General features: G+C 35.5%; 2 protein-coding genes and 1 non-coding gene across 4 annotated transcripts; 2 read left to right on the top strand and 1 right to left on the bottom strand.

Annotated features, from left to right (window-relative positions):
• Positions 1-8,842: 8,842 nt before the first annotated feature.
• Positions 8,843-15,975, top strand: LOC131640368 (squamosa promoter-binding-like protein 1). Of its 2 annotated transcripts, none has more exons than XM_058910769.1 (12): positions 8,843-8,875; positions 9,333-9,427; positions 9,511-10,435; positions 10,600-10,781; positions 11,925-12,508; positions 12,878-12,952; positions 13,039-13,146; positions 13,250-13,367; positions 13,470-13,611; positions 13,775-13,919; positions 14,213-14,848; positions 15,282-15,975. In XM_058910769.1, exons 3-12 carry the CDS (start codon positions 9,825-9,827, stop codon positions 15,729-15,731), a joined length of 3,051 nt encoding a protein of 1,016 aa, XP_058766752.1. In that variant the 5' UTR covers positions 8,843-8,875; positions 9,333-9,427; positions 9,511-9,824; the 3' UTR covers positions 15,732-15,975. The 2 variants fall into 2 exon arrangements, with proteins under 2 accessions (XP_058766752.1, XP_058766753.1); XM_058910770.1 differs by lacking the exon at positions 8,843-8,875 and adding an exon at positions 8,930-9,112.
• Positions 15,976-16,557: 582 nt separating this feature from the next.
• On the top strand, positions 16,558-17,818 carry LOC131640369 (autophagy-related protein 8i-like). The gene is made up of 5 exons (XM_058910771.1): positions 16,558-16,908; positions 16,984-17,039; positions 17,144-17,196; positions 17,319-17,437; positions 17,539-17,818. Exons 1-5 carry the CDS (start codon positions 16,869-16,871, stop codon positions 17,634-17,636), a joined length of 366 nt encoding a protein of 121 aa, XP_058766754.1. The 5' UTR covers positions 16,558-16,868; the 3' UTR covers positions 17,637-17,818.
• On the bottom strand, positions 16,631-16,703 carry TRNAF-GAA (transfer RNA phenylalanine (anticodon GAA)). The gene has a single exon. It is a non-coding gene; the product is annotated as a tRNA-Phe (tRNA).
• Positions 17,819-22,534: the final 4,716 nt, after the last annotated feature.

Genomic DNA, 22,534 nt, shown 5'->3' with positions numbered 1-22,534 from the left:
TAGAGACACCGAGGTATGCTACCAAAAGATCAAGAAGTTGGCGCTATCTTTCGTCATGGCGGTGAGAAATCTGAGACCGTACTTCAAGGTCACAAAATCCTCGTAAAAACCAAATATCCTATTTGGAAAGTCTTGAAGAAGCCCGATCTACCAGAAATGGTGGTATCATGGGCGATGGAACTCTCGCAATACAATATCCAATATGTCCCGATGGGAAGCATAAAGTCAAAAGTTCTGGAAAATTTCATGGAAAAACTCAGCTCACATATAGACAGAGAGACACTCATAGAGTGAGTGTTATTTATAGAATGCTCGTCCAACATAAAAGGGAGCGACACCGGAATAGCCCTAGAAGGTGCTGGTGGTAGTATGAAAATTCCATCTAAAGAACGTTAACAAAGAATGCTATAAGGTTAATGAATAAGAGTAGATAATTACATTGAAAGATGACAAGTATCGAGGAGTTTCAATAAAAGGAGCTTTAACTTATCAGATACGTCGACCCAGAAGCGTTCGTCGAAACTTGGTAGGCTTGGTTCGGAAGAATCTCAAGAATAGATCCATAAGATTATGATAACTCTCTCCTTTAAACATGTCCGAAATTTTGAAAAAAGGGATTTTCGACATAATGGTTAGATTCGACAAGGTCACCAGTTGACAAGGACTTAAAATAACTTTATGAGTCCCAGTATCAGGCAAGTAAGGAAGCACTTCAAAAAATGCTGTGTGAGCAGAGTCAGTTAGGCTTGAAGGCGGTTAGGAAGTTTAAAGCATGTTGAAGTACGTTTATCAACATGATGTCTAGTTCCTTAACAGTCACCTCTCTGAAGACGCGGGAAAGCAAGTCAGAACATGAAGGTTCAAGTAGTGGAAATCGTGTCCGAACTTTTAGGGATTAACCGTTGTCGACAGTTATCTTTGAAGTACTATAAATAGTGGACTCTTACATTGTATTTGAGGTCGTAAAATTCATACATCTTCCTATATAACTTGAGTACCCGAGTCAAAGAGCAAAACAATTTGTGAGAAAAATGTACGAGGCTGCGTCCCTTTTAAGATTCTGGTATTCAGATCTCAGATGTCCTAAGAGATGTCGAGACATTAATCTCTGAACAATATACAATGACAAGGTAAACATGACTTAAAGCAATGCTGAAAAGTAAATAAACACACATAATTGTTAATCCAGTTCAGTATACAATAACACCTACTATGGAGGCTACCAAGTTAGGAAGGAAATCCATAATTAGAACTATGAATTCGAAACTAAACAACCTCCGGTTTACAACTTCTCACTTAATCCCTAGCTAGTGCAACTTCTACCTAGAAACCTCCTAGATATGAGAAACCCCTCTCACTTCCAATCACCACAGTGATGTCTCACAGTATCAATCCCAGTTACTGATATTAACATCCCTTTACCTCAATCTGCAATTACAAGAAATACTAGATTAAGAACCACTTAATCAAGAATAATACTTGATCTTGCTTAAAAGCTTCGATCAAGAACAATATCTTGAGACTCAAGCAACACACACTTATAACAATGTATCAACGATGCCTAAGTTACATACAAACATTCAATACTTAAAAAATTATGAATGAATGACAAAATTTACAACTCAAAAATAGTCCCACTTTTTTTTATCAAGAATGGTATTAGAAAGACTCACAATTAACACACAAACCCTAACCATTACACTGTAAGTTCTACTCTTCAATTAGGTTTGTTATCTTCTATTTAAAGCACACATCTGATCTGGATTTGGGCTTCAAAATGCAACAAGGAGACTGGTAAAAATCTACAAAAGCTTCTCCATAAAAATAGGTCTTCAATCGATAGTTTCTTAAATAATCTCCTTATTTAAAGACTGTGAATACATCATGAAAAACAAATAAAATTTTTTTATCCTTAAATTAAGCGCCATATTGGATTGCATAATATTCCCAAAATATTCTACATCTGTAACAAGCACAACGGATTCCAAAACGCCTAGCTTAACACACCGTCACAATGTTGGATGATCCTGCATAGGACATCTCACTCGACATATTATACCAGTTTTATTTAACATATATTTTCTGCAAGTTAGAACATCCTACTTAACATATTGTTGCCTAATTTGTTTAATAAAATTAATGACAATCATAAAAGCAGAGAATTAACATCTTTATTTTCTTTGTCTATATGTTTTAACATTCTTATTTTAATGACGGAGAAAAAAGTGAGAGAAAACATTATAAAGAGTAAATAATAAAAGTAAGGATATTAGTATATAAAGAAAAATAATAATTTTAACAATGAAATAATTGAGACTTTTTAAATGAATATAATTATTATAGATATATAGATGTAATCATCATTTTAAAAATAATAATTTTGAATTTTTCAAAAAATATTTTATATTTAGTTATAATTTATGGAAACTCCATTTTAAAATTACATAATTTTGGGTTGGCTTAAATGCATTTTTAGTCCCGGTAAGTTAGCGAGTTTTTGATTTTCGTCCTTGTAAGTTTATTTTACTTTTTGCTCGCGGTTTAATCCTTAAAGTCAAAATTTGTAGGAAAATCTGCAAGTTTCATGCGGATTTTCCTACGAAATTTTTACGGATTTTGATTTTAGGGACTAAAACGAACGCGTAAGTAAAATATAGGGACTTAGACAAAAGAATAAACTTACGTGTACACAAATTAAAAACTCGCTAACTTACAGGCACCAAAAATATATTTAAGCTACTTGGATTTTTCTTTAATCATTCACATGAATTAATCATTTACATATTATTAATTAAATTTAAAAAAATTAAAATTAAAAACAAATTACATACAAAATTTTCTTGCATTTTTCTTGATGTTGATCATGAGATATTGAAGAGTAATTCAATATTCAGAAGATGGACTGATCTTCTGATGGTTACTCAGAAGATAGTATTGACCAGAAGATGCTGTCTGGGTCCCATTAGCTGTTTAGTAGTAAGGGTACTTTAGTATTTGTTGGTTTTGTATTATGTGTACCTTTAGACTTGTTCACTAAGTTTACTCTATTAGGGCTGATGTGTCAAGTTTAATTTCTTTGTATAAATAGCCTTGTAATAGCTATCATTTATATAACGCAAGTAGAATACAACACTTATTCTCTCATCTCTGTTGCGCCGTTATTCTTTATTCTCTTTGTCATCATCTTTATTCATTGTGCACCAACAATTGGTATCAGAGCTCCGGTTCCAAACACAGGGAAACACGAGTGAACGTGAGTTTGTGTGACTGTGTGATTGATTTTGTTTCTGGGAAACAAAGTTGTGTTGAATCACATTTTTTCTTAGTTGTTTGTGGGTTGGGAAACACTGTGTGAGTGTGAGTGAAATCTGTTTTTGTCTGCACAAGTTTAAAGATGAGTGGAAGCAACTTGAATACCAAACTTCCAGTTCTTGATGGTAAAAACTGGAATAGATGGATGATTCAAATGCGTGTATTATTTGGTGCTCAAGATGTTCTAGATCTTGTCACTGGAGGATATATTCCGGTTGCAGCCGATGCAACGGAAGAACAAAGAGAAGCGCAGAGAGAGACGAAGAAGAGAGACCAAAAGGCGTTGTTCTTCATCCATCAGTGTGTGGATGTGAATGTGTTTGAGAAGATTGCTGATTCTATGACGTCAAAAGAGGCGTGGGATATACTGGTCAGGTGTTACGGTGGTGACGTATCAGTGAAGAAGGTGAAGCTTCAATCCCTGAGAAAGCAATATGAGAATCTCAACATGAAGAACAATGAGAAAGTCTCTGAGTATATCTCTAGAGTGATTGTGATCACTAATGAGATGAAGGCTTGTGGAGAAACCCTTTCTGAACAAGTAATCATAGAGAAGATATTGAGGTCACTTACTCCTCAATTTGATTATATTGTTGTATCCATTGAACATTCTAAAGATCTGGAAACCATGAGAATTGAAGAGTTGCAAAGCAGTTTAGAAGCACAAGAGTTGCGTCTGACTGAGAGAACTTCTGAGAGAGAAGTTGAGCAAGCTCTGAAGGCTTCTTTTGTCAAGAAGGACCAGAAGCATAGACGTGGTGATAGATTCCAGAAGGAAGCCTCAACTTCTGATGAGAAGAAATATCAGAAGGGAAAGGATAAGAAGAAAGTTCAATGTTACTGTTGCAAACAGTTTGGCCATTTTGCTAGAGACTGTTTGGCAAACAAAGGAAGGAGATCAGAAGAAGCAAATATAGCCAGAGGAGGATCAGATGATGAACCTGTGCTATTGATGGCTTCAGAATCGGACAAAAGATGTTCGTCAGAATGGTGGTATATGGACACTGGGTGTTCAAATCACTTGACTGGAAACAAACAATGGCTGATAGACTTTGACTCTGAAAGGAGGACAAAGATCAGATGTGCTGATGATAAGTACTTATATGCAGAAGGTATGGGAAATGTCAAAGTCAAAGTGAAGAATGGAAAGATTGTTCTGATCAAAGACGTGTGGTATGTTCCTGGAATCAGAAGCAATCTGATGAGTGTGGGTCAGCTCATTGAGAAAGGTTTCTCAGTTGTTATGAAGAACAACCTCTTGAAGTTGTATGATTCTAATCAGAAGTTGATTATGCAATCTGAACAGGGATCAACAGAACATTCAAGGTGAATGTAGAAACAGCTGAAACAGAGTGTCTGAGTGCTGAAGGCTCAGAAGGTGATAGTAAGCTGTGGCACAAGAGGTTGGGGCACTTGAACTATAGAAGTCTGGGGCATCTAAGTTCTAAGAAGCTCGTACGTGGCATTCCCAAGATTGTAAAGCCTGAGAAGTCATGTGAGGTATGCATGAAAGGCAAACAACCCAGATTGCCATTTGTATCAGAAGTTGCTCCAAGAGCAAAGCATGCTCTGGGAGTAGTGCACTCTGATGTGTGTGGACCATTTCCAGAACCTTCACTTGGAGGAAATAGGTATTTTGTGTCTTTTGTGGATGAGTTCACAAGAATGACGTGGGTAACTCTCATTAAGTTTAAGAATGAGGTGTTTACAGAATTCCAGAAGTTCAAGGTGAAGGCTGAGAAGCAGAGTGGTCAGAAGATAAAGATTCTCAGAACGGATGGTGGAGGCGAGTATAACTCTACAGAATTCCAGAAGTTCTGTGATGATAATGGAATTGAGCATGAAGTTACTGCTCCTTATACTCCTCAACACAATGGTCTTGCTGAACGTAGAAACCGTACTTTGATTGATATGACGAGAAGTATGCTTAAAGAGAAAAAGCTTCCTCATAATCTATGGGGAGAAGCTGTTGCTACTGCAGCATATGTGCTCAACAGGTGTCCAACGAAGAGGCTGAAGGAAATTGTTCCTTTAGAGAAGTGGACTAAAGAGAAGCAGAGTGTTAGTCATCTGAAGGTTTTTGGTTCTGTGTGTTACAAACACGTTCCAGAAGCTAGAAGGAAGAAGCTGGATGATAGAAGCAAAGTGATGTTATTGGTGGGGTACCACAGTACAGGTGCATACAAGCTCTATTGTCCAGAGACTAACAAAGTTGAAGTCAGCAGAGACGTCATTGTGAAGGAATCAGAAGCTTGGGATTGGAGAAAGTCTCAACCAACTTCTGATGTAGAGATAACTTTTGAAGAAAAGTTAGAGTCAGAAGATGAATCTTCTGAAGACGAGTCAGAAGATGAAGCATCTTCTGTAGATGAGTCAGAAGGAGAATCTGATTCTGATCCAGATTCTGATGATGATCCAGATTCTGGTGCTAGTCATGATTCTGGAAGGGAAAACTCTGAAGACATAGGGTCTGGAGGACAAGCTTCTGGAGATGATCATGAATGTGGTGACTCAGGAGTAGCTGACTCTGAAGTAGCTCAGCGACCACAAAGAGTCAGAACTATACCAAGAAGGTTTGCAGATTTTGACATGTTGCACGACACAGAAGTTGACTCAGAAGGAGAGGTCATTCAGTGCGCCATGTTAGTAGACTCTGAACCAGTGAGTATAGAAGAAGCGCTCAAGAAGAAGGTCTGGCTGAATGCCATGAAAGAAGAACTTGAGGCTATAGAAAGAAACAAGACTTGGAAGCTGACAGAACTTCCAAAGAAGAAGAAAGCCATCAGCGTCAGATGGGTTTTCAAGGTAAAGCTGAAGCCAGATGGATCAGTTGGTAAACACAAAGCGAGGCTAGTGGCTAGAGGTTTTCTTCAGAAACCTGTACTAGATTACTTTGAAGTGTTTGCTCCTGTAGCTAGACATGAAACAATCAGGCTGGTGATTGCGTTAGCTGCGAACAGAGGATGGTCCTTGATGCATCTGGATGTAAAGTCTGCATTTCTGAACGGTCCATTACAAGAGGAGGTATACGTGTCACAACCCCCTGGCTTTGTGAAAAAGAATAAGGAAGGGATGGTGTACAAATTACACAAAGCTCTGTATGGATTGAAGCAAGCACCCAGAGCTTGGAATTTGAAGATTGATTCATTTTTCAAGAAGCAAGGGTTTCAGAAGTGTGAGATGGAATATGGAGTTTATGTGCAACATTCTGGAAGCAATATGATTCTGTTGTGTCTTTATGTTGATGACATATTGCTTACGGGGAGTTGTCCAGAAGATCTGATGAAGTTCAAGAAGGTGCTGATGAATGAGTTTGAGATTACAGACCTTGGGAAAATGTCATATTTTCTAGGGATGGAGATTCTGTACTCAGAAGATGGTATCATTCTGCATCAGTTGAAGTATGAGTTAGAACTTCTGAAGAAATTCAAGTTGGAGAATTGCAAAGCAGCTGTTACACCGTCAGAAGTGAATCAGAAGTTGGACTCTGATTTTGAAGGTGAAGATGTTGATGCTACGGTATTCAAACAGCTGGTTGGTTCTTTAAGGTATTTGTGTAATACCAGGCCTGATATATGCTATGCAGTTGGATTGGTTAGTAGGTTCATGAATAAACCTAAGTGGTCCCATTACCAAGCTGCTGTCAGAGTCTTGAGATATGTCAAGGGAACTCTGAAGTTTGGCATATTGTTTCCTTCTGCGAGAAAGGAAGAATCAGAGTTATTGAGTTATTCTGATTCTGATTGGTGTGGAGACAGAGTTGATAGAAGGAGTACTTCTGGATATTTGTTCATGTTTCTGGGAGGCCCTATCTCTTGGAGTTCCAAGAAGCAACCTGTTGTTGCTCTATCAACCTGTGAAGCTGAGTACATCGCAGGCGCTGTAGCTGCATGTCAAGCTGTGTGGCTTCTGAATCTATTAGAAGATCTGAAGATTAGAGTGAAGAAGCCTCTGAAGCTGATGATTGATAACAAGTCTGCAATCAATCTTGCCAAGAATCCGGTGTTGCACGGAAGAAGCAAGCATATTGAGACTAAGTATCATTTCTTGAGAAGCCAAGTCCAGAATGGAACATTAGAAGTTGTGCACTGTAGCACTCAGAAGCAAGTGGCAGATGTTCTGACGAAGGCGATCAAGACAGATCAATTTCTGCTCTTGAGGGATGGAATTGGCGTTGTCAGCTTTGATTGAAGAATATGAATTAAGGGATGGTATTGAAGAGTAATTCAATATTCAGAAGATGGACTGATCTTCTGATGGTTACTCAGAAGATAGTATTGACCAGAAGATGCTGTCTGGGTCCCATTAGCTGTTTAGTAGTAAGGGTACTTTAGTATTTGTTGGTTTTGTATTATGTGTACCTTTAGACTTGTTCACTAAGTTTACTCTATTAGGGCTGATGTGTCAAGTTTAATTTCTTTGTATAAATAGCCTTGTAATAGCTATCATTTATATAACGCAAGTAGAATACAACACTTATTCTCTCATCTCTGTTGCGCCGTTATTCTTTATTCTCTTTGTCATCATCTTTATTCATTGTGCACCAACAATCGTATGTCATGTTTGAAATATGACATATCACTATTTTTAGATCTATATAAAAAAAATCGCTAAATGGCTTGATATTGAAATAGAGAAATTAATTTTATAAATATATTAGAATAAAAAGATCAAAAAAATAATTTAACCAATACAAAATAAGGATTAATTAACAACTAGAAAATATTTATATTTGATACTTCAACTTGTATGTATCAGTTGAATTAAATGACTGTTAAGTATTGATATTTAATTTAATTTAATAATATTTATTTATATTTATGTATTAAAATAAAAAATTATAAATCAATGATTTTTTAAAATTTCTTTTTATTATATTGCCAGTGTAAATAAATAAATATACTATTCAATAGTATTGTGCACATGTACCCAACATATTCAAAGGTTACATAAATATTCACTTTTTTCTTTATTAAACTAGTTTGTGTTATTTCTAATCAGTTACCGTTATTTTCGCCTCTTATACACGAATCTCTTGGCCATAATCGATGACCAAATCCACATAGACGTTGATTGTCTGTAAGGTAAAAGTAGTGTCAAAGAGCATTGGACGGTAAGTAGTATCAAAGCATGTGAAAGATTGCTAATAATGACACAATGAAGAGAAACTTTATTAAAGTATTATTAGGAAAACATTAATCTCAATAACTAAGATTTATATGTCGCCTAATACAATTCCATTAGCCTAAAAAAAATCACATTACAGTCTACATAGCTTGTGATGAAAAGTGTCATCATATGATATACAACCAATTTAATAATGAGAGTAAAAGATAGTGTCGTGTTGTGGTCACACGCGGTTGGGTTGGGGTTGGCAATATGCATGTGGTGATAGGGAAAAAAACAGAGCAAAGAAAGAAGTGGAGGAATGTGACGTTTACTTAACGAAAACGCGGTGTGAGTAATCTAACCTAAGATACAGAGAATTTGTAGTGTAAGTTTGAGCAATGTGTGGATCTACGCCAACAAATGGCATCTTTTATTTGGGTCCTCATCCCATAAGGTAAAGTGCTACAGACACGCAGTGTGCTCTACTGCCCCACCACTTTCAAGCCGGTGGGGTGTACTATTTCCAATCCTTAACCTCGAAGAAGTTCACGTATTTGAACCCGCGCTCCTGCAATAAACTTTTCTGTACAATTAACAACTGAGTTGATTTTACTGAATGATACTGCAATATCTCTGCATAATTATCAACTGAATTTCTGAAACACAGCGGTTAACAACTTTAACAGAATTAGTTAGTCAATTTCTACTATTTAATATTTTTCTAAATTTTTTTTGTAAGTTTCTTTTAATTTGTGCACCTATCTTTTGTGTAAGTAGTGCTCTATAACAGAATATACCATCACACCGTTCTTTTCTTTCTTTCTTTCTCTCTAAACGAAAATAAAAAATAAACTAACATTTGAAACGTACTAATTCGTCATCATCAACAATAACGCCGTTTCCGTTCACAGAACCTGTTGGCCATTTACGTACTGCAATTTTCGACATTCACTTGCCGCCGATCTGCTTGCTTCTAGCTTTACCTCTCTGACGTACATCTTGCTCAGTATGAGACTTTATGTTTTCATCAATTTGTTGTTCAATTTTATCTTAATCTTTTTTTTTTTTAATTATTCTTTTTGAATATAGGAAGGAAGAGCTTGATTTGACCTCAGCTAGGTTTCTGTTACAGAGTATTTGATTTGAGAAATTGGAAGAGTTGATGATTTGTTGCTTGTAGAGTTGTACTTGATTATGTGGATTGCTCTTAATTGGAATCATGGTTGCGTGCGTGTGCTCTTTTTGGACTGTTGGGGATGAATTGAAGCTTGGTGACTTTGATTTGTATTGTTGAATTAATTGATTTTGTACTTTTAACTGAATTTAGGGTTGATTGTTTGTGATGAGGAGTAATAATTAGGTTAAGAATTAAGATTGAGAGTTTTTAGTTGTGAATTGTGATCATGGAAGCTAGATTGGGTGCTGAGGGTTATAATTTTTATGGTGTTGTTGGTGGTTCATCTGATTTGAGTAGTATGGGGAAGAGGACTAGAGAGTGGAGTTTGAATGATTGGAGATGGGATGGTGATTTGTTTATAGCTAGCCGTGTGAATCCGGTGCCGGTGGATAGTCTGAGAGTGGGACAACAGTTTTTCCCTATTGGGTCTGGGATCCCCGTGGCTGGGGGTTCCTCTAACACCTCTTCTTCATGCTCTGAGGAAGGAGATGTTGAGAATCATAAAAGGAACAAGGAAGGGGAGAGGAAAAGGAGAGTTATTGTTTTGGAAGATGATGGTTTGAATGAGGAAGCTGGTGCCCTTAGCTTAAATCTTGCAGGACGTGCTTCACCTGTGGTGGAAAGGGAGATTGCAAGCTGGGATGGTATGAGTGGAAAGAAAAGCAAAGTAGCTGGAGGTACTTCGAATCGAGCTGTTTGTCAGGTTAAAGATTGTGGTGCAGATCTGAGCAGAGGTAAGGATTATCACAGACGGCATAAAGTTTGTGAGATGCATTCTAAGGCTAGTAAGGCACTTGTGGGGAATGCAATGCAGAGGTTTTGTCAACAGTGTAGTAGGTAATTTTTTTCTTATTGATTGTTTTCTGTTTTTGCTTTAGTTGATAATTATATGTGTAAAAGAAATAAATACTGTTGCTATTAGTTAAATTACAATTCCTAAGTGTAACAGATAGCTGAAATGTGAATAACACTTTGCATGACATTCTTAACTCCTTCAATAGGTTTCACTTACTTCAAGAGTTCGATGAAGGAAAGAGAAGCTGTCGAAGACGCTTGGCTGGCCATAATAAACGGAGAAGGAAAACAAATCATGAAGCTGTTCCTAATGGAAGTCCTACAAATGATGATCAGACCAGTAGTTATCTCTTGATAAGTTTATTGAAGATACTTTCAAATATGCATTGTAAGTATTTCTTGATTTCTTTAAATCACTATCTTTGTAACTAGAGCCCAGATGAATGGATTTGAAATAAGAATAGTCATGGTGTTAATTTACACCTGTACATATAGTAGTTTGTATGTTTTTTCACACAAAACCAATTATAAGGTCAAACTAGGCCAACACATTGCTTCTTCATTAAAATGCATGGAAGAAATTATCTTCTTCCTCAAGTTTCTATTTCATATCATGTTAAAGAATTTGATTTAGGTTGTTCACTTGATTTCTATGAAAAATAGCGTGTCAAATGGAAAACAGGACGGGTACAAAGAGTTAGTTTCAATTTTTGTCCATCCCTTTTTCTAATGTCGGTTCTAAAGAATTATAAAATAGGATGCCTAGAATGGTTTATATCATAGCATATTTTAGTCTCCAAGACGAAAAGGCTTGAAATAACAGTTTCGAAGAGGGCAAGGAAAATGCCCTCACATGAGACCACTCCTCATGTCTTAGACTGGAAATCTGGCGCGTAACACGTGTGAACTGATAACGGTAACCTGATAGTAGGTGGTCCAACATATCTTGGATAGAGTCGGATATTATCTTAAAATTTGAGTTTGGTCTAAACCCTACAAAACCAACATGCAAGGTGAAGACCGACTCCATTTATAAACATATATTAAGGCTTTAACTCATCCAATTTGAGACTCATAACAACTGACATGAGTTATCATCATCTCTTAATTATGTGGGCATTAAATTGGCCTGACAGATCAACGACTGGCCTCTAAAGAGGATATGGGGGTTACAATGTTAATGGGCTCTTATACTGAAAATAATAATATAAATTTTGTTCTCTTCCTTTCAAGAATAATACACATGTTTCAGCAAGTGACATGCAATCAATTTTTAGGAATTGTAAAAATTTCACGAGTAAGAGTCAATCTTATGTGATGTGGCAAACTTATGCTTTATGAGCCTGATTATTTTTATAACAACGAGGCACTTAGTTATTGCATCATACGGCTAGAATAGAATGACATTTGGGATCGAATGATGATATGTAGGTTTGCTTAATAAGAATATTCTCACATTTCCTTTGATTGCTATTTATGTTATGACGGAGGTTTTCTTGGGATATATATTGACATTTTAAATTAATTACAGCTGACAGGTCAGAACAGCCTACAGATCATGATCTTCTAACTCATCTTCTAAGGAGTCTTGCTAGTCAGAATGATGAGCAAGGGAGCAAGAATTTGTCAAACCTTTTGCAGGAACAAGAGATTTTGTTGAGAGAACGGGATTCTTCTAGGAAGTCAGAGATGGTGTCAGCTTTATTCTCCAATGGTTCTCAAGGCTCTCCAACTGTTATAGCACAACACCAAACTTTATCTATGAATAAAAGGCAACAAGAAATGATGCATGCTCATGATGTTAGCACCGTTGATCATCAGCTCGTATCTTCAATAAAGCCCAGCATTTCAAACAGTCCTCCGATTTACTCAGAAGTTAGAGATAGTAGTGCACAAATAAAGATGAATAATTTTGATTTGAATGACATATATATTGACTCAGATGATGGCATGGAAGATCTAGAAATATTACCAGTCTCTACAAATATTGGCACTAGCTCTGTTGATTATCCATGGACACAACACGATTCTCATCAGTCAAGTCCACCTCAAGCAAGTGGAAATTCAGATTCTGCATCTGCCCAGTCCCCTTCTAGTTCTAGTGGAGAACCTCAGGTGTGTTTGTTTTGCTGCATTATTTTAAATTTGCTATTTAGTCATGCTTTTCTCTATTATCTTTGATTGGTTTGTTTGCATGAGTCCTATGGTTTCTTCTCAATTGCTTGCTCTATTCCTTCTTTCATTGTTGTGAAATTTAAGCACTTGCTCCTTTTATTCTTTTGATCAAACTCAAACCGCGTGCCAAATATGTAAATAAAATAGGATATTTAGTGGAAAATACTCTAGAATAAATCAACAAAAATTAGTGATCATTTCCCGTTTCTAGCCTTGCTCTTGAACAATACTTTTTACATTATATCTATATAAATCGAGCATTTGAGACTACCGTCATTTAACTGTTAGTTTTTTGTTTCCTCCATTCAGAGCCGTACAGACCGGATTGTTTTTAAGCTCTTTGGTAAAGAGCCAAATGAATTTCCTCTTGTACTTAGAACACAGGTACTTTAAGTTTTCTACAGCAGCTAAGAGTAACTTCTCATTTTATTTTTCTGAAATTTAATCATACTGAGGGTTTCAATTGGCAGATTCTTGATTGGTTATCCCACAGTCCTACCGATATTGAAAGCTACATACGACCTGGTTGTATTGTTTTGACTATATATCTGCGTCAGGCTGAGGTTGTGTGGGATGATGTAAGTGTTTTCCTTCTAAGACTATTAACTTGTATACGTCGGCAGTTATTTCTGCTAACTTGTAACAATCCTTACCTTAGATGACTTGATTACTTTTTTGCAGCTGTGCTGTGATTTGACTTCCAGTTTGAGTAAGCTGCTGGATGTCTCAGATGATGCATTTTGGAGAAGTGGATGGGTTCATTTCAGGGTGCAGCATCAAATGGCATTCATTTTCAATGGTCTCTTCTCATGTCTCTGCTGTAGTTCTTAGGGGTCAAATTAACATGAGTCAAAAATTTATTTATATGGCTAGGTTTCTTACTTCTATTTTTATGGTGCAGGTCAAGTTGTAATAGATACATCACTGCCTTTTAGAAGCAGAAATTACAGCAAGATTTGGACTGTTAGTCCAATTGCTGTACCAGCATCAAAGAGAGCTCAATTTTCAGTTAAAGGTGTCAACCTAATGCGCCCTGCCACAAGGTAGTCTCTGTTGCTTTGTGACTTGTCAATCCTTTGCTTGTTGGTAGTTAAATTAAATGCTAACTTGTAAAGTGACTTGGATCTACTGAGTTCCAGGATTTTGTTTAAATATATGCATTTGTTGTTGGACTAGTGTTCATATGATCCTTACACTTGTCCTTAGGTTAATGTGTGCTTTAGAAGGAAACTATCTGGTGTGTGAAGATACTCAAGAGTCAACAGATCAATACGCCAAGGAGCTCGATGAACTTCAGTGCATTCAATTTTCTTGTTCAGTCCCTGTGACGAATGGAAGAGGATTTATTGAGGTGCTTTTCTTCACTCTCACAAATTATCTACAGAGAAAAAGTAGGCAGGGAATACAGGCCAGTTGTTATTAAGTGAGGGGATAATTTCCTCTTTTACCCATTTTAAACTTTTATGGTACACTTTCACACGTTGATTACTGCTGAGTGTCAGGGATATCCTAACTTATAAGTTGTCTTTAAATTTGAATGCATCCATTTTTTAGTGTCGTATTTTTTTTATAGAAGATAAGCACTCCTGCCCCAATTCTATGTTGCTGAGCCTAAGCTTTCTACTTCATTTTTTTATTTGTTAGATTGAGGACCAGGGTTTGAGTAGCAGCTTTTTTCCTTTCATAGTTGCAGAGGAGGATGTTTGCTCAGAGATTCGTGTGCTTGAGCCTTTACTAGAACTAAGTGAAACTGCGCCAGATATTGAAGGGACTGGAAAAATTAAAGCCAAAAGTCAAGCTATGGATTTCATTCATGAAATGGGATGGCTTCTTCACAGAAGTCAATTGAAATATAGGGTGGTTCACTTGAACTCTGATGTAGATCTCTTTCCATTAGAACGGTTCACTTGGCTTATGGAGTTTTCCATGGACCATGATTGGTGTGCAGTGGTGAAAAAACTGTTGAACATACTGCTTGATGAAACTGTGAACAAAGGAGATCACCCTACCATGTATCAAGCACTTACAGAGATGGGCCTCCTTCATAGAGCCGTAAGGAGAAATAGCAAGCAGTTAGTGGAGTTGCTTTTGAGATATGTTCCTAAAAATACATCTGATGAACTAAGACCCAAAGTCAAGGCACTAGGTGATGGAGAGACTCTTAGCTTCTTGTTTAGACCGAATGCTGTTGGTCCTGCTGGTTTGACACCACTCCATATAGCAGCGGGAAAAGATGGTTCTGAGGATGTACTGGATGCTCTTACTAATGATCCTAGCATGGTAAAATTTCTGCCACTGTAACTTATATCACTATAAGAATATGTTGGAGATTTTCTTGTTGGTTTTATTTGGATCTTCGCTCCATCTAGCTCTTTTTTTATATTTACAAAGCTGCATTTAACTCTGGTTTACTCCATGAGTTATCATATCTGAATCCAGCTTATAACTTGTACAACTTCAATTATTTGACTTATTGTCACATTTATCTACTGCTAGGAACATTTGAATCATTTTTAAATTGCTGGATGACCTGCCAAACTATTTTGATGACTAAAACTGTCTGACTTCTCATGTTCGATACAGTACCGTGTCTTGTGTGAATGAGCAGAATTATGAACCCCTCAACCCCATTCCCCCCTAATTTTTTCCTCTTGGAAATATAGTACATCATGCATTCCATAGCGCAGCATTGATAACGGTTTTTTCATTACAGGTGGGAATTGAAGCATGGAAGAATGCCCGTGACAGCACAGGCTCCACACCTGAAGATTATGCCCGATTACGTGGCCATTATACTTACATTCACTTGGTACAGAGAAAAATTAACAAGAGACAAGTAGCAGCTCACGTGGTAGTCGAGATCCCTAGCAATCAGACAGAGGGCAATACAAACCAGAAACAGAAGCAAATCGAGTCTGTCACTGGATTTGAGATTGGAAAAGCTGAAGTAAAACGTGGTCAAGGGCATTGTAAACTTTGTGATACTAAAATTTCTTGTAGAACTGCAGTAGGGAGGTCTATGGTATACAGACCTGCAATGCTCTCTATGGTGGCCATAGCAGCAGTCTGTGTTTGTGTGGCTCTTCTGTTCAAAAGCTCACCTGAAGTTCTATACATGTTCCGTCCCTTCAGATGGGAATCATTGGAGTTCGGGACTAGTTAAGGTTTCATCGATCCGCAACTAATAAAACTTGATAGGTCATGTATGGATGTGTTCATAAACTAAATGACCAAGATTTAGGACTGGTTCTTTTCTTTGTATTGGGTAAATTGTGCAAATATTATTTACATACTCCTATTTATTATCCTTTTGTGGACATACTTGTAAAATGAATGTGAAAAACTCTGTTGTTAAAACTCAATTTGTTAGATCCTTCGTAATTTAAGTGTAATATTTGTATGGATTATTCAGTAGTATTCATGAAAGGAAAAAAAAAACATTCTCATAAAAATATGTCTTGAAAGAAATAAATCATGAGTATGCAAGTCATAATTAATGTAGCTTTTAACACCATCTTTATGTCCTAAGTGTATGGTTTTCTAGCTCTGGATTGAAATTAAGTTCTATGAGCAGTGAGTGTTGAAGCATAACAGAGAACCAAAAACCCTTAAACCAGATAAATCAGGATTTTTGTTGTGCAAAATCAATTATGAGTGTTTATTGTCCAAGATTTTTGAAGGAAGTAAATTCATGATAAAAACAACATAAGTTACATTATGATTCTAAAAAAACAATGGGAAGATTAGATTGAAATAATAGACCACGAGCAATATTTAGGATGCGTTGATGTTTATGTCCAACAGTTTTGTCGAGGTGTTTCAACTCAAGAGGTTTGGTGTGAATATCTTTACTATGATAGAAAGAATGTATTAACGTGAAAAAGGACCCCATATATTAAAACCTAAACTAGAAAGCACGTGTGGTGTCTGACCTCTTGCCAGAGATGAAAGTGATGTTGATAAACGATGCTATGAAAGTAACAATAAGAGACACGAAACGGCAAAAATGTTAATCAAACACGTTACCTCTCATACAAGCCCAAAACGTTAAAATAAGGAATTTGCGGTGAGCGTGGATCGAACACGCGACCTTCAGATCTTCAGTCTGACGCTCTCCCAACTGAGCTATCCCCGCTTGTGAACACTTTTTTCAATAAATCCAATATATCACTAGAACAATTACTTTCAAGTTTGTGCTTATCCACAACAATCATCATTTTTATAAGGTTTTTTATCTTGACCAAATAATACCAGATCTATTAATAGAACTGAACTGAAATTTGAAGAAGAAATTTCCAAAATGGGAAGAACCTCTTGTTTCCAGGACGAGTATACTTTCAGTTCGTTCAATTCTTAACTCTTTTTAAATTCTCCAAATTAATCATCAATTTTAACACTCGTTTTGGTTTCTGCAGAACAAAGACTTGAAGAATCGCGTGATATCATCGCCAAATTCCCAGATCGAATCCCCGTTAGTCCCTTTCCTCTTAAATAAATCTCGATTTCAGTTTTCCCCCAATTGAATTTCAATTTTCGCTCTTTGTTGATAATAATGATAATCATCTTCTTCTGCAGGTGATTGTGGAACGGTATTCCAAATGCGATCTACCTGAATTGGAGAAGAAAAAGTAAGATCAAAATCACTATAGCTGTATAAATAAAAATTAGTTCAAACATGATTTTACATATATTTGATAAATGAATAAAAAAACTGTATCAATAATTTTAGAATTTGTTATAATTGTGATAGATATCTTGTTCCAAGAGACTTGTCTGTTGGGCATTTCATTCATATTTTGAGTTCCAGACTTAGTTTACCTGCTGGGAAAGCTCTTTTTGTGTTTGTCAGGAATACTTTACCTCAAACTGGTAATAAACTTGCACTATGATTCCTAATCTTATTCTAATGTTTTTCGTTTTTTGTTTGTTATTGTTTCATTGTGTTGTTGTGTTTGTGATTGTTTTTGCAGCCAGTGTGATGGACTCTGTTTATAGATCGTTCAGGCATGAGGATGGGTTTCTTTACATGTATTATAGTACTGAGAAAACCTTTGGATGCTGCTCATAATGTCATCTGTTGGATACTGCACATAATGTCAACTATTAAACTCACTGTAAATATTCCTGTATTGTATTGTGTTCTTATTTATGTACCTTCCCAATAACATTGAACCATTTGGGCTATCTTTGAGAATTCATGACTGTTGATGATCTATATGAAACTCCTCTTTACTAGCCAGCCTTTTACTATATCTGTATCTTCCTCCCATATAGGAAAACACAATAAGTGTGTACTATTGAAATACAATAAGAGGAGAGTCTGCTCACCTATTTGGTTGCAATAGACTCTGTATGCTGGATTTCACAGAATTAGTGAATGATCTTTCAATCCTTGGAGCTTTAATATTAATAGTCGAATTCTTGGGCTAAATCCTAGGAAGAAAACATTTTTCTCCTACTTTCCCAGCACGTATGTGGAAATACATCTCCGAATAAATTCAAGGTTAATTCAAAGATGTATCTCCGAAAATACCATTTGTTGTAATATTAACTATGCATTTTAATTATAATTATTTATGAATTATTAGAAGAAAATACAATCTTGCCTAAAATAATTAAAAGATATATATCAATATAAATTTATGGTATAAAATCATACAATTAGTCAAGTTTAATAGTAATAATAATATTAATAGGAGTGATGTGATGGCTATTGTTAGAGACTTCTTCACTTCTTCGCTCGAGGGAGGCTTTACAAAGCTGTTAACAATACTTTGGTGACAATTATTCTTAAATCTAATTCTGCCAGTCTTGTTAAGGACTTTCACCCTATATCCTGCTGTACAATTGTATACAAGTTGATCTCTAAAGTTATGGCTAATAGATTGGGCAAGATCATAGGTAGTATTGTGGATGCGAGTCAGACTGCTTTTGTTCCAGGCCAACACATTCAGGATCACATTCTCCTTGCGTATCAGTTGATCAAGGGCTATAGTGCTAAAAGTGGGGTTCCTAGGTGTATAATTCAGATGGACATCCAAAAAACGTGTATAATTCAGATGGACATCCAAAAAACGTATGATAGTGTGGAATGAAGTGCTCTCGAAGACATCCTCATTGAGCTTAGCTTTCCTAAGAAGTTCATCATCATGGTGAGATCGATTTCCTATAGGTACAAGGTCAATAATTCTATCACTAGAAATATACAAGCTGAACGTGGTTTAAGACAAGGTGATCCCTTGTCACGTCTTTTACTTGTCTTGGTGATGGAGTATCTCCATAGAAAGATGGCTAGAAATCTTGAATGTTGACTATTCATGAACAAGAATTGCTTTGGTGACAGAGTTAGTTATGACAGTGTTGGGCCAAAAATTATTTATAATGTGGTTTATAGATGTTTGACTTGTGTCCAACTTAGACCGTACCTAAGCATGTTGCTCATGCCGTAATGAGGAATGTTTTGTTGGTTCTCTGAGTAGTTTTGTTTGTTGGATCCATAGGGATCATTTGCTTTGTATTGTATTTTGAATCTATTAAATGAAGTTATTTTCTGATAATAATAATAATAATAATAATAATAATAATAATAATAATAATAATAATAATAATAATAATAATAATAATAATAGTAATGAAATACAATTGCCTTTTAAATGTCTATTATTAAAGAGAAATCAATATTTAAGTGCTTATAATATTATCATATATGATAAATGTAGTATTTAAACGTAATATTTTTATCACAAATTTACATTTTTTTATATATTTAAAACTGTTTTTTTTTTTACAATTTGACAAGAAAATAAAACTTTAATTTTTACTTAAACTTCTTTTTAGTTTTTATTGTTAACTTGATAAATATTTGTTAAATTTAATTTAAAATATATTCAATTTAAAATATATTATAATGTAATTGAAGGGAAGTATTATCAGTAAAAAATAACTTAAATTGTCAAACTAAGCACTAATATAGGTTTATGATATAAAATTAAATAATAAATACAAAAATTATTATTCTTTCTTTTATATTTATTGGAACAAAGGGCATTTTCAGAGATACATCTCCGAATTAACCTTAAGTTTATTCGGATATATATCTCCGAACTAAAATGAACAAATAAATGAGATTTGGTGCGTCTGAAGATATATATTCAGAAACAAGAGACAATTTAGTATTTTCGCATAGAGCCTGAAAGAAATAGTAGGAGTGCAATGAGAAATTGCTAATATTTGTATTGGATTGATCTATTCATTTTGACATAATGGATGACCAGCTATACGCAATACAAAAGTTCATGGTAATTCTTTTTTCTTTTTTTTTTTTGGTTCTATGATCATGGTGTCTCTTAAATTGCTCTCTAAATATGTGATTTTTTTGCATTGATCAATTATAATAAAGTCCAATAATTAAGAACTACTCATTGTAGAAAATATTAGAGATAAAATTATAAAAATACTCTAAATACGTGATTTTTTTTCATTCATAACTGCTAGAACAAGATTTGATTATGCACTCAATCTTTAGTTTTGATGATAACTTACATATATTTCATATGAAATATTTTTGCACAGATATAGCATTTTGGTTGATTATGGATTGCTATCTAAAAGGTCATCAGAATCAGCGCTGACACACCTCAGAAGAATTAGTCATCCATTTATGAAGTAACATCAATAGTTCTGAAAAATGTTGAATGTGTGTTAGAAAATGATCATCAAGTGTTTCTAAGATAAGCTACTCTTACAGATCAGAAGTCCATATTTCGAAGCTCATATAGGCTTTGGTTCCAGTTTAGAAATCAAGATGTATCGTTTAGATAAGTTGTTGCGTTCAACTCTGAAGACCATGTTCTGACTGTGAAGACTAAAATTCTCTTGGGATGTTCACGTTACTTGATCTCTTCCATGCTCTCGTTACTTCAGAATCAGAAGTATATTCTAAAAGGAAAGATCAAAAACTTGCGCTAGAAGCTTAATGGTATAATAGTACACTACCTTCTCCACTACTGCAAGGACGTATGTACGAACCCAATTTTTATATGCTCTTTGTTTCCCACAATCATATTTGATCTGTTATGTTAGCTGGCAAAGAAATCGACGTCTTGTCCTTCTCAATGGTCTTCTTTTTGGGACTATTTATAGAGACACTTACCATTGAAGAAAGTTGCTAATGTCGCTCATATTTTTACTGTGAATCTGCTCAAGCTGCTCAGACTATTTCAACTACAACATACAAACTTCAACGTAAAAGAAAAGAAAAAGAAAGAAATCAAAGAGATTAGTTTGTTCTAAACACTCCATTGTGAGAAATCTATTTCTAGTAAAATCTCTAGGAACACAAGAGCTGCTGCCTAGGATTTGTGTTATCTTTTGTTCTTAAACTTTGTTTCATTCTGCTTATTTAAAAGCATTTGTTGTAAACACTTTCTATTGTAATCTATTGATATTTGTTTTCTTCAAGTGACTAGGTTATTAGTATGAATACTTGAGAGGGCTAAGGTGTCTTTTTAGACTCTTAGAGGTTGTTTGTAATCTTTCAAAATTAGGGGATTAAGTCCTTTTCTAAGGAGAAATCACCTTGGCGGGTGGACTAAATTAGCCTTTTCTATGGTGAACTTGTATAAAGCAAACATGTTAGCCTCTTTCATTTCTATCTTATTGATTTTGGTGAATAGTTTTTCTAGAAGAAATTGTTTTTGTTGATGTTTTTATTGGCTGATTAGCATCTATGTTTGGCTAAAACATAATAGCAGCAAAATATAATACAATGTATAAGTCTTGCAAATATAAAAGAACAAAACAAGTACAAGCAAGATGTTATATGGAATGTCATGACTTTAACCATGACATCGCGCCTGCAGAACTGGAATGAAGATTCAGTCTGATACTCAACAGATACCGAATATTCTTGGAATATTTTGTAATCCTATGTGGCACAAATTTAAAGGTCAAAAGAATCAAGTCGGAATATTGAAGAATAAAATCAAAAGATTGAATATTAAGCAGTTTCTAATTTAGGAGATAAATTAGGAAACTTATGATTAAAAGACCTTGATTGTAGCAGAAGATATCTGCTGATTTGTAACAGCGAGGAATGTTGCGATTTGTAAGCCCAAGTCCAATAGGGAATAGGTTATAAATAGAAACCTTTGTAACCTAGTTTGAAGAAGCTAGCCGAGTATTGACAAGATGTAGTTTTTAGGGTTAGCCGTGTAAGTGAACCACCCGGGTTGTGGGATGGTCACTGATTTGTGCCTCGAAGCCTGTAAGTAAGAGGTTTGTTTTACTCACTCAGAAGCTGTGAAGCAACGAGTGAAGTTTTGTTCTTGGAGAAAGCTTGTAAGCAACTTCAAGTTAACTTTGTATATGTGCTTAGAATGTTGGTGAAGGGCTGTTGATGCAATGGCTGAGGTGTTGACTGCTAGACATCATTGCTATGATTGGGACTGGAATAGAGATATTCCATATCTAGGGAGAACCTAGGTAGAAGGGTCATTGGGTAGTGATTAAGTGAGAAGTTATAAAGGGGGGAGTTTAGCTTTGAATTGATACTGCTAATAGTGAACTTCATCCATGACTTGGTAGCCCCTAGAGTAGGTAGTTAAACCGAACTGGGTGAACAATTCTGTGTGTTATTTATCGTCTGCACTGTTATTTGTATTCCTATCTTGTCTGTTTTTATAATGTCAGATCAGATGTCATGACATCCATATATGACATCTGAGTTCTGTCTTACCAGAATTTAAGTTTTAGAAAACCAAATTCAACCCCCCCTTTTCTTGTGTTTTTCTCAACCTTCAATAGGCATAGAGCTCCGACTCTATTGTTGATTTTCTAATCAAACACTTAACCGTGTAGAGAGGTTCAGTGTGAGAAAAAATTCTATGGATGTCGCTGCTAACACAAATGAAAGAGATAGGTACAATGTTAAACCTCCTATATTTGATGGAGAGAGATTTGACTAAT

This window comes from Vicia villosa, unplaced genomic scaffold, assembly GCF_029867415.1.
Source record: "Vicia villosa cultivar HV-30 ecotype Madison, WI unplaced genomic scaffold, Vvil1.0 ctg.003080F_1_1, whole genome shotgun sequence".
In the NCBI taxonomy this organism is placed as follows: Eukaryota; Viridiplantae; Streptophyta; class Magnoliopsida; order Fabales; family Fabaceae; genus Vicia; species Vicia villosa.
The sequence above is the reverse complement of the archived record's forward strand: the minus strand, read 5'-3'. Positions and strand labels throughout refer to the sequence as shown.

What these genes read in the sequence shown, in the direction of transcription:
- LOC131640368 (XM_058910769.1), top strand. Translation starts at nt 9,825, where the DNA reads ATGGAAGCTAGATTGGGTGCTGAGGGTTATAATTTTTATGGTGTTGTT. An exon ending in CTCTTGTACTTAGAACACAG is followed by an intron (nt 12,953 to 13,038) that starts GTACTTTAAGTT and finishes TTCAATTGGCAG; the next exon opens with ATTCTTGATTGGTTATCCCA. An exon ending in ATGGAAGAGGATTTATTGAG is followed by an intron (nt 13,920 to 14,212) that starts GTGCTTTTCTTC and finishes TTTATTTGTTAG; the next exon opens with ATTGAGGACCAGGGTTTGAG.
- LOC131640369 (XM_058910771.1), top strand. Translation starts at nt 16,869, where the DNA reads ATGGGAAGAACCTCTTGTTTCCAGGACGAGTATACTTTCA. An exon ending in AATTCCCAGATCGAATCCCC is followed by an intron (nt 17,040 to 17,143) that starts GTTAGTCCCTTT and finishes CTTCTTCTGCAG; the next exon opens with GTGATTGTGGAACGGTATTC. An exon ending in CCTGAATTGGAGAAGAAAAA is followed by an intron (nt 17,197 to 17,318) that starts GTAAGATCAAAA and finishes TAATTGTGATAG; the next exon opens with ATATCTTGTTCCAAGAGACT.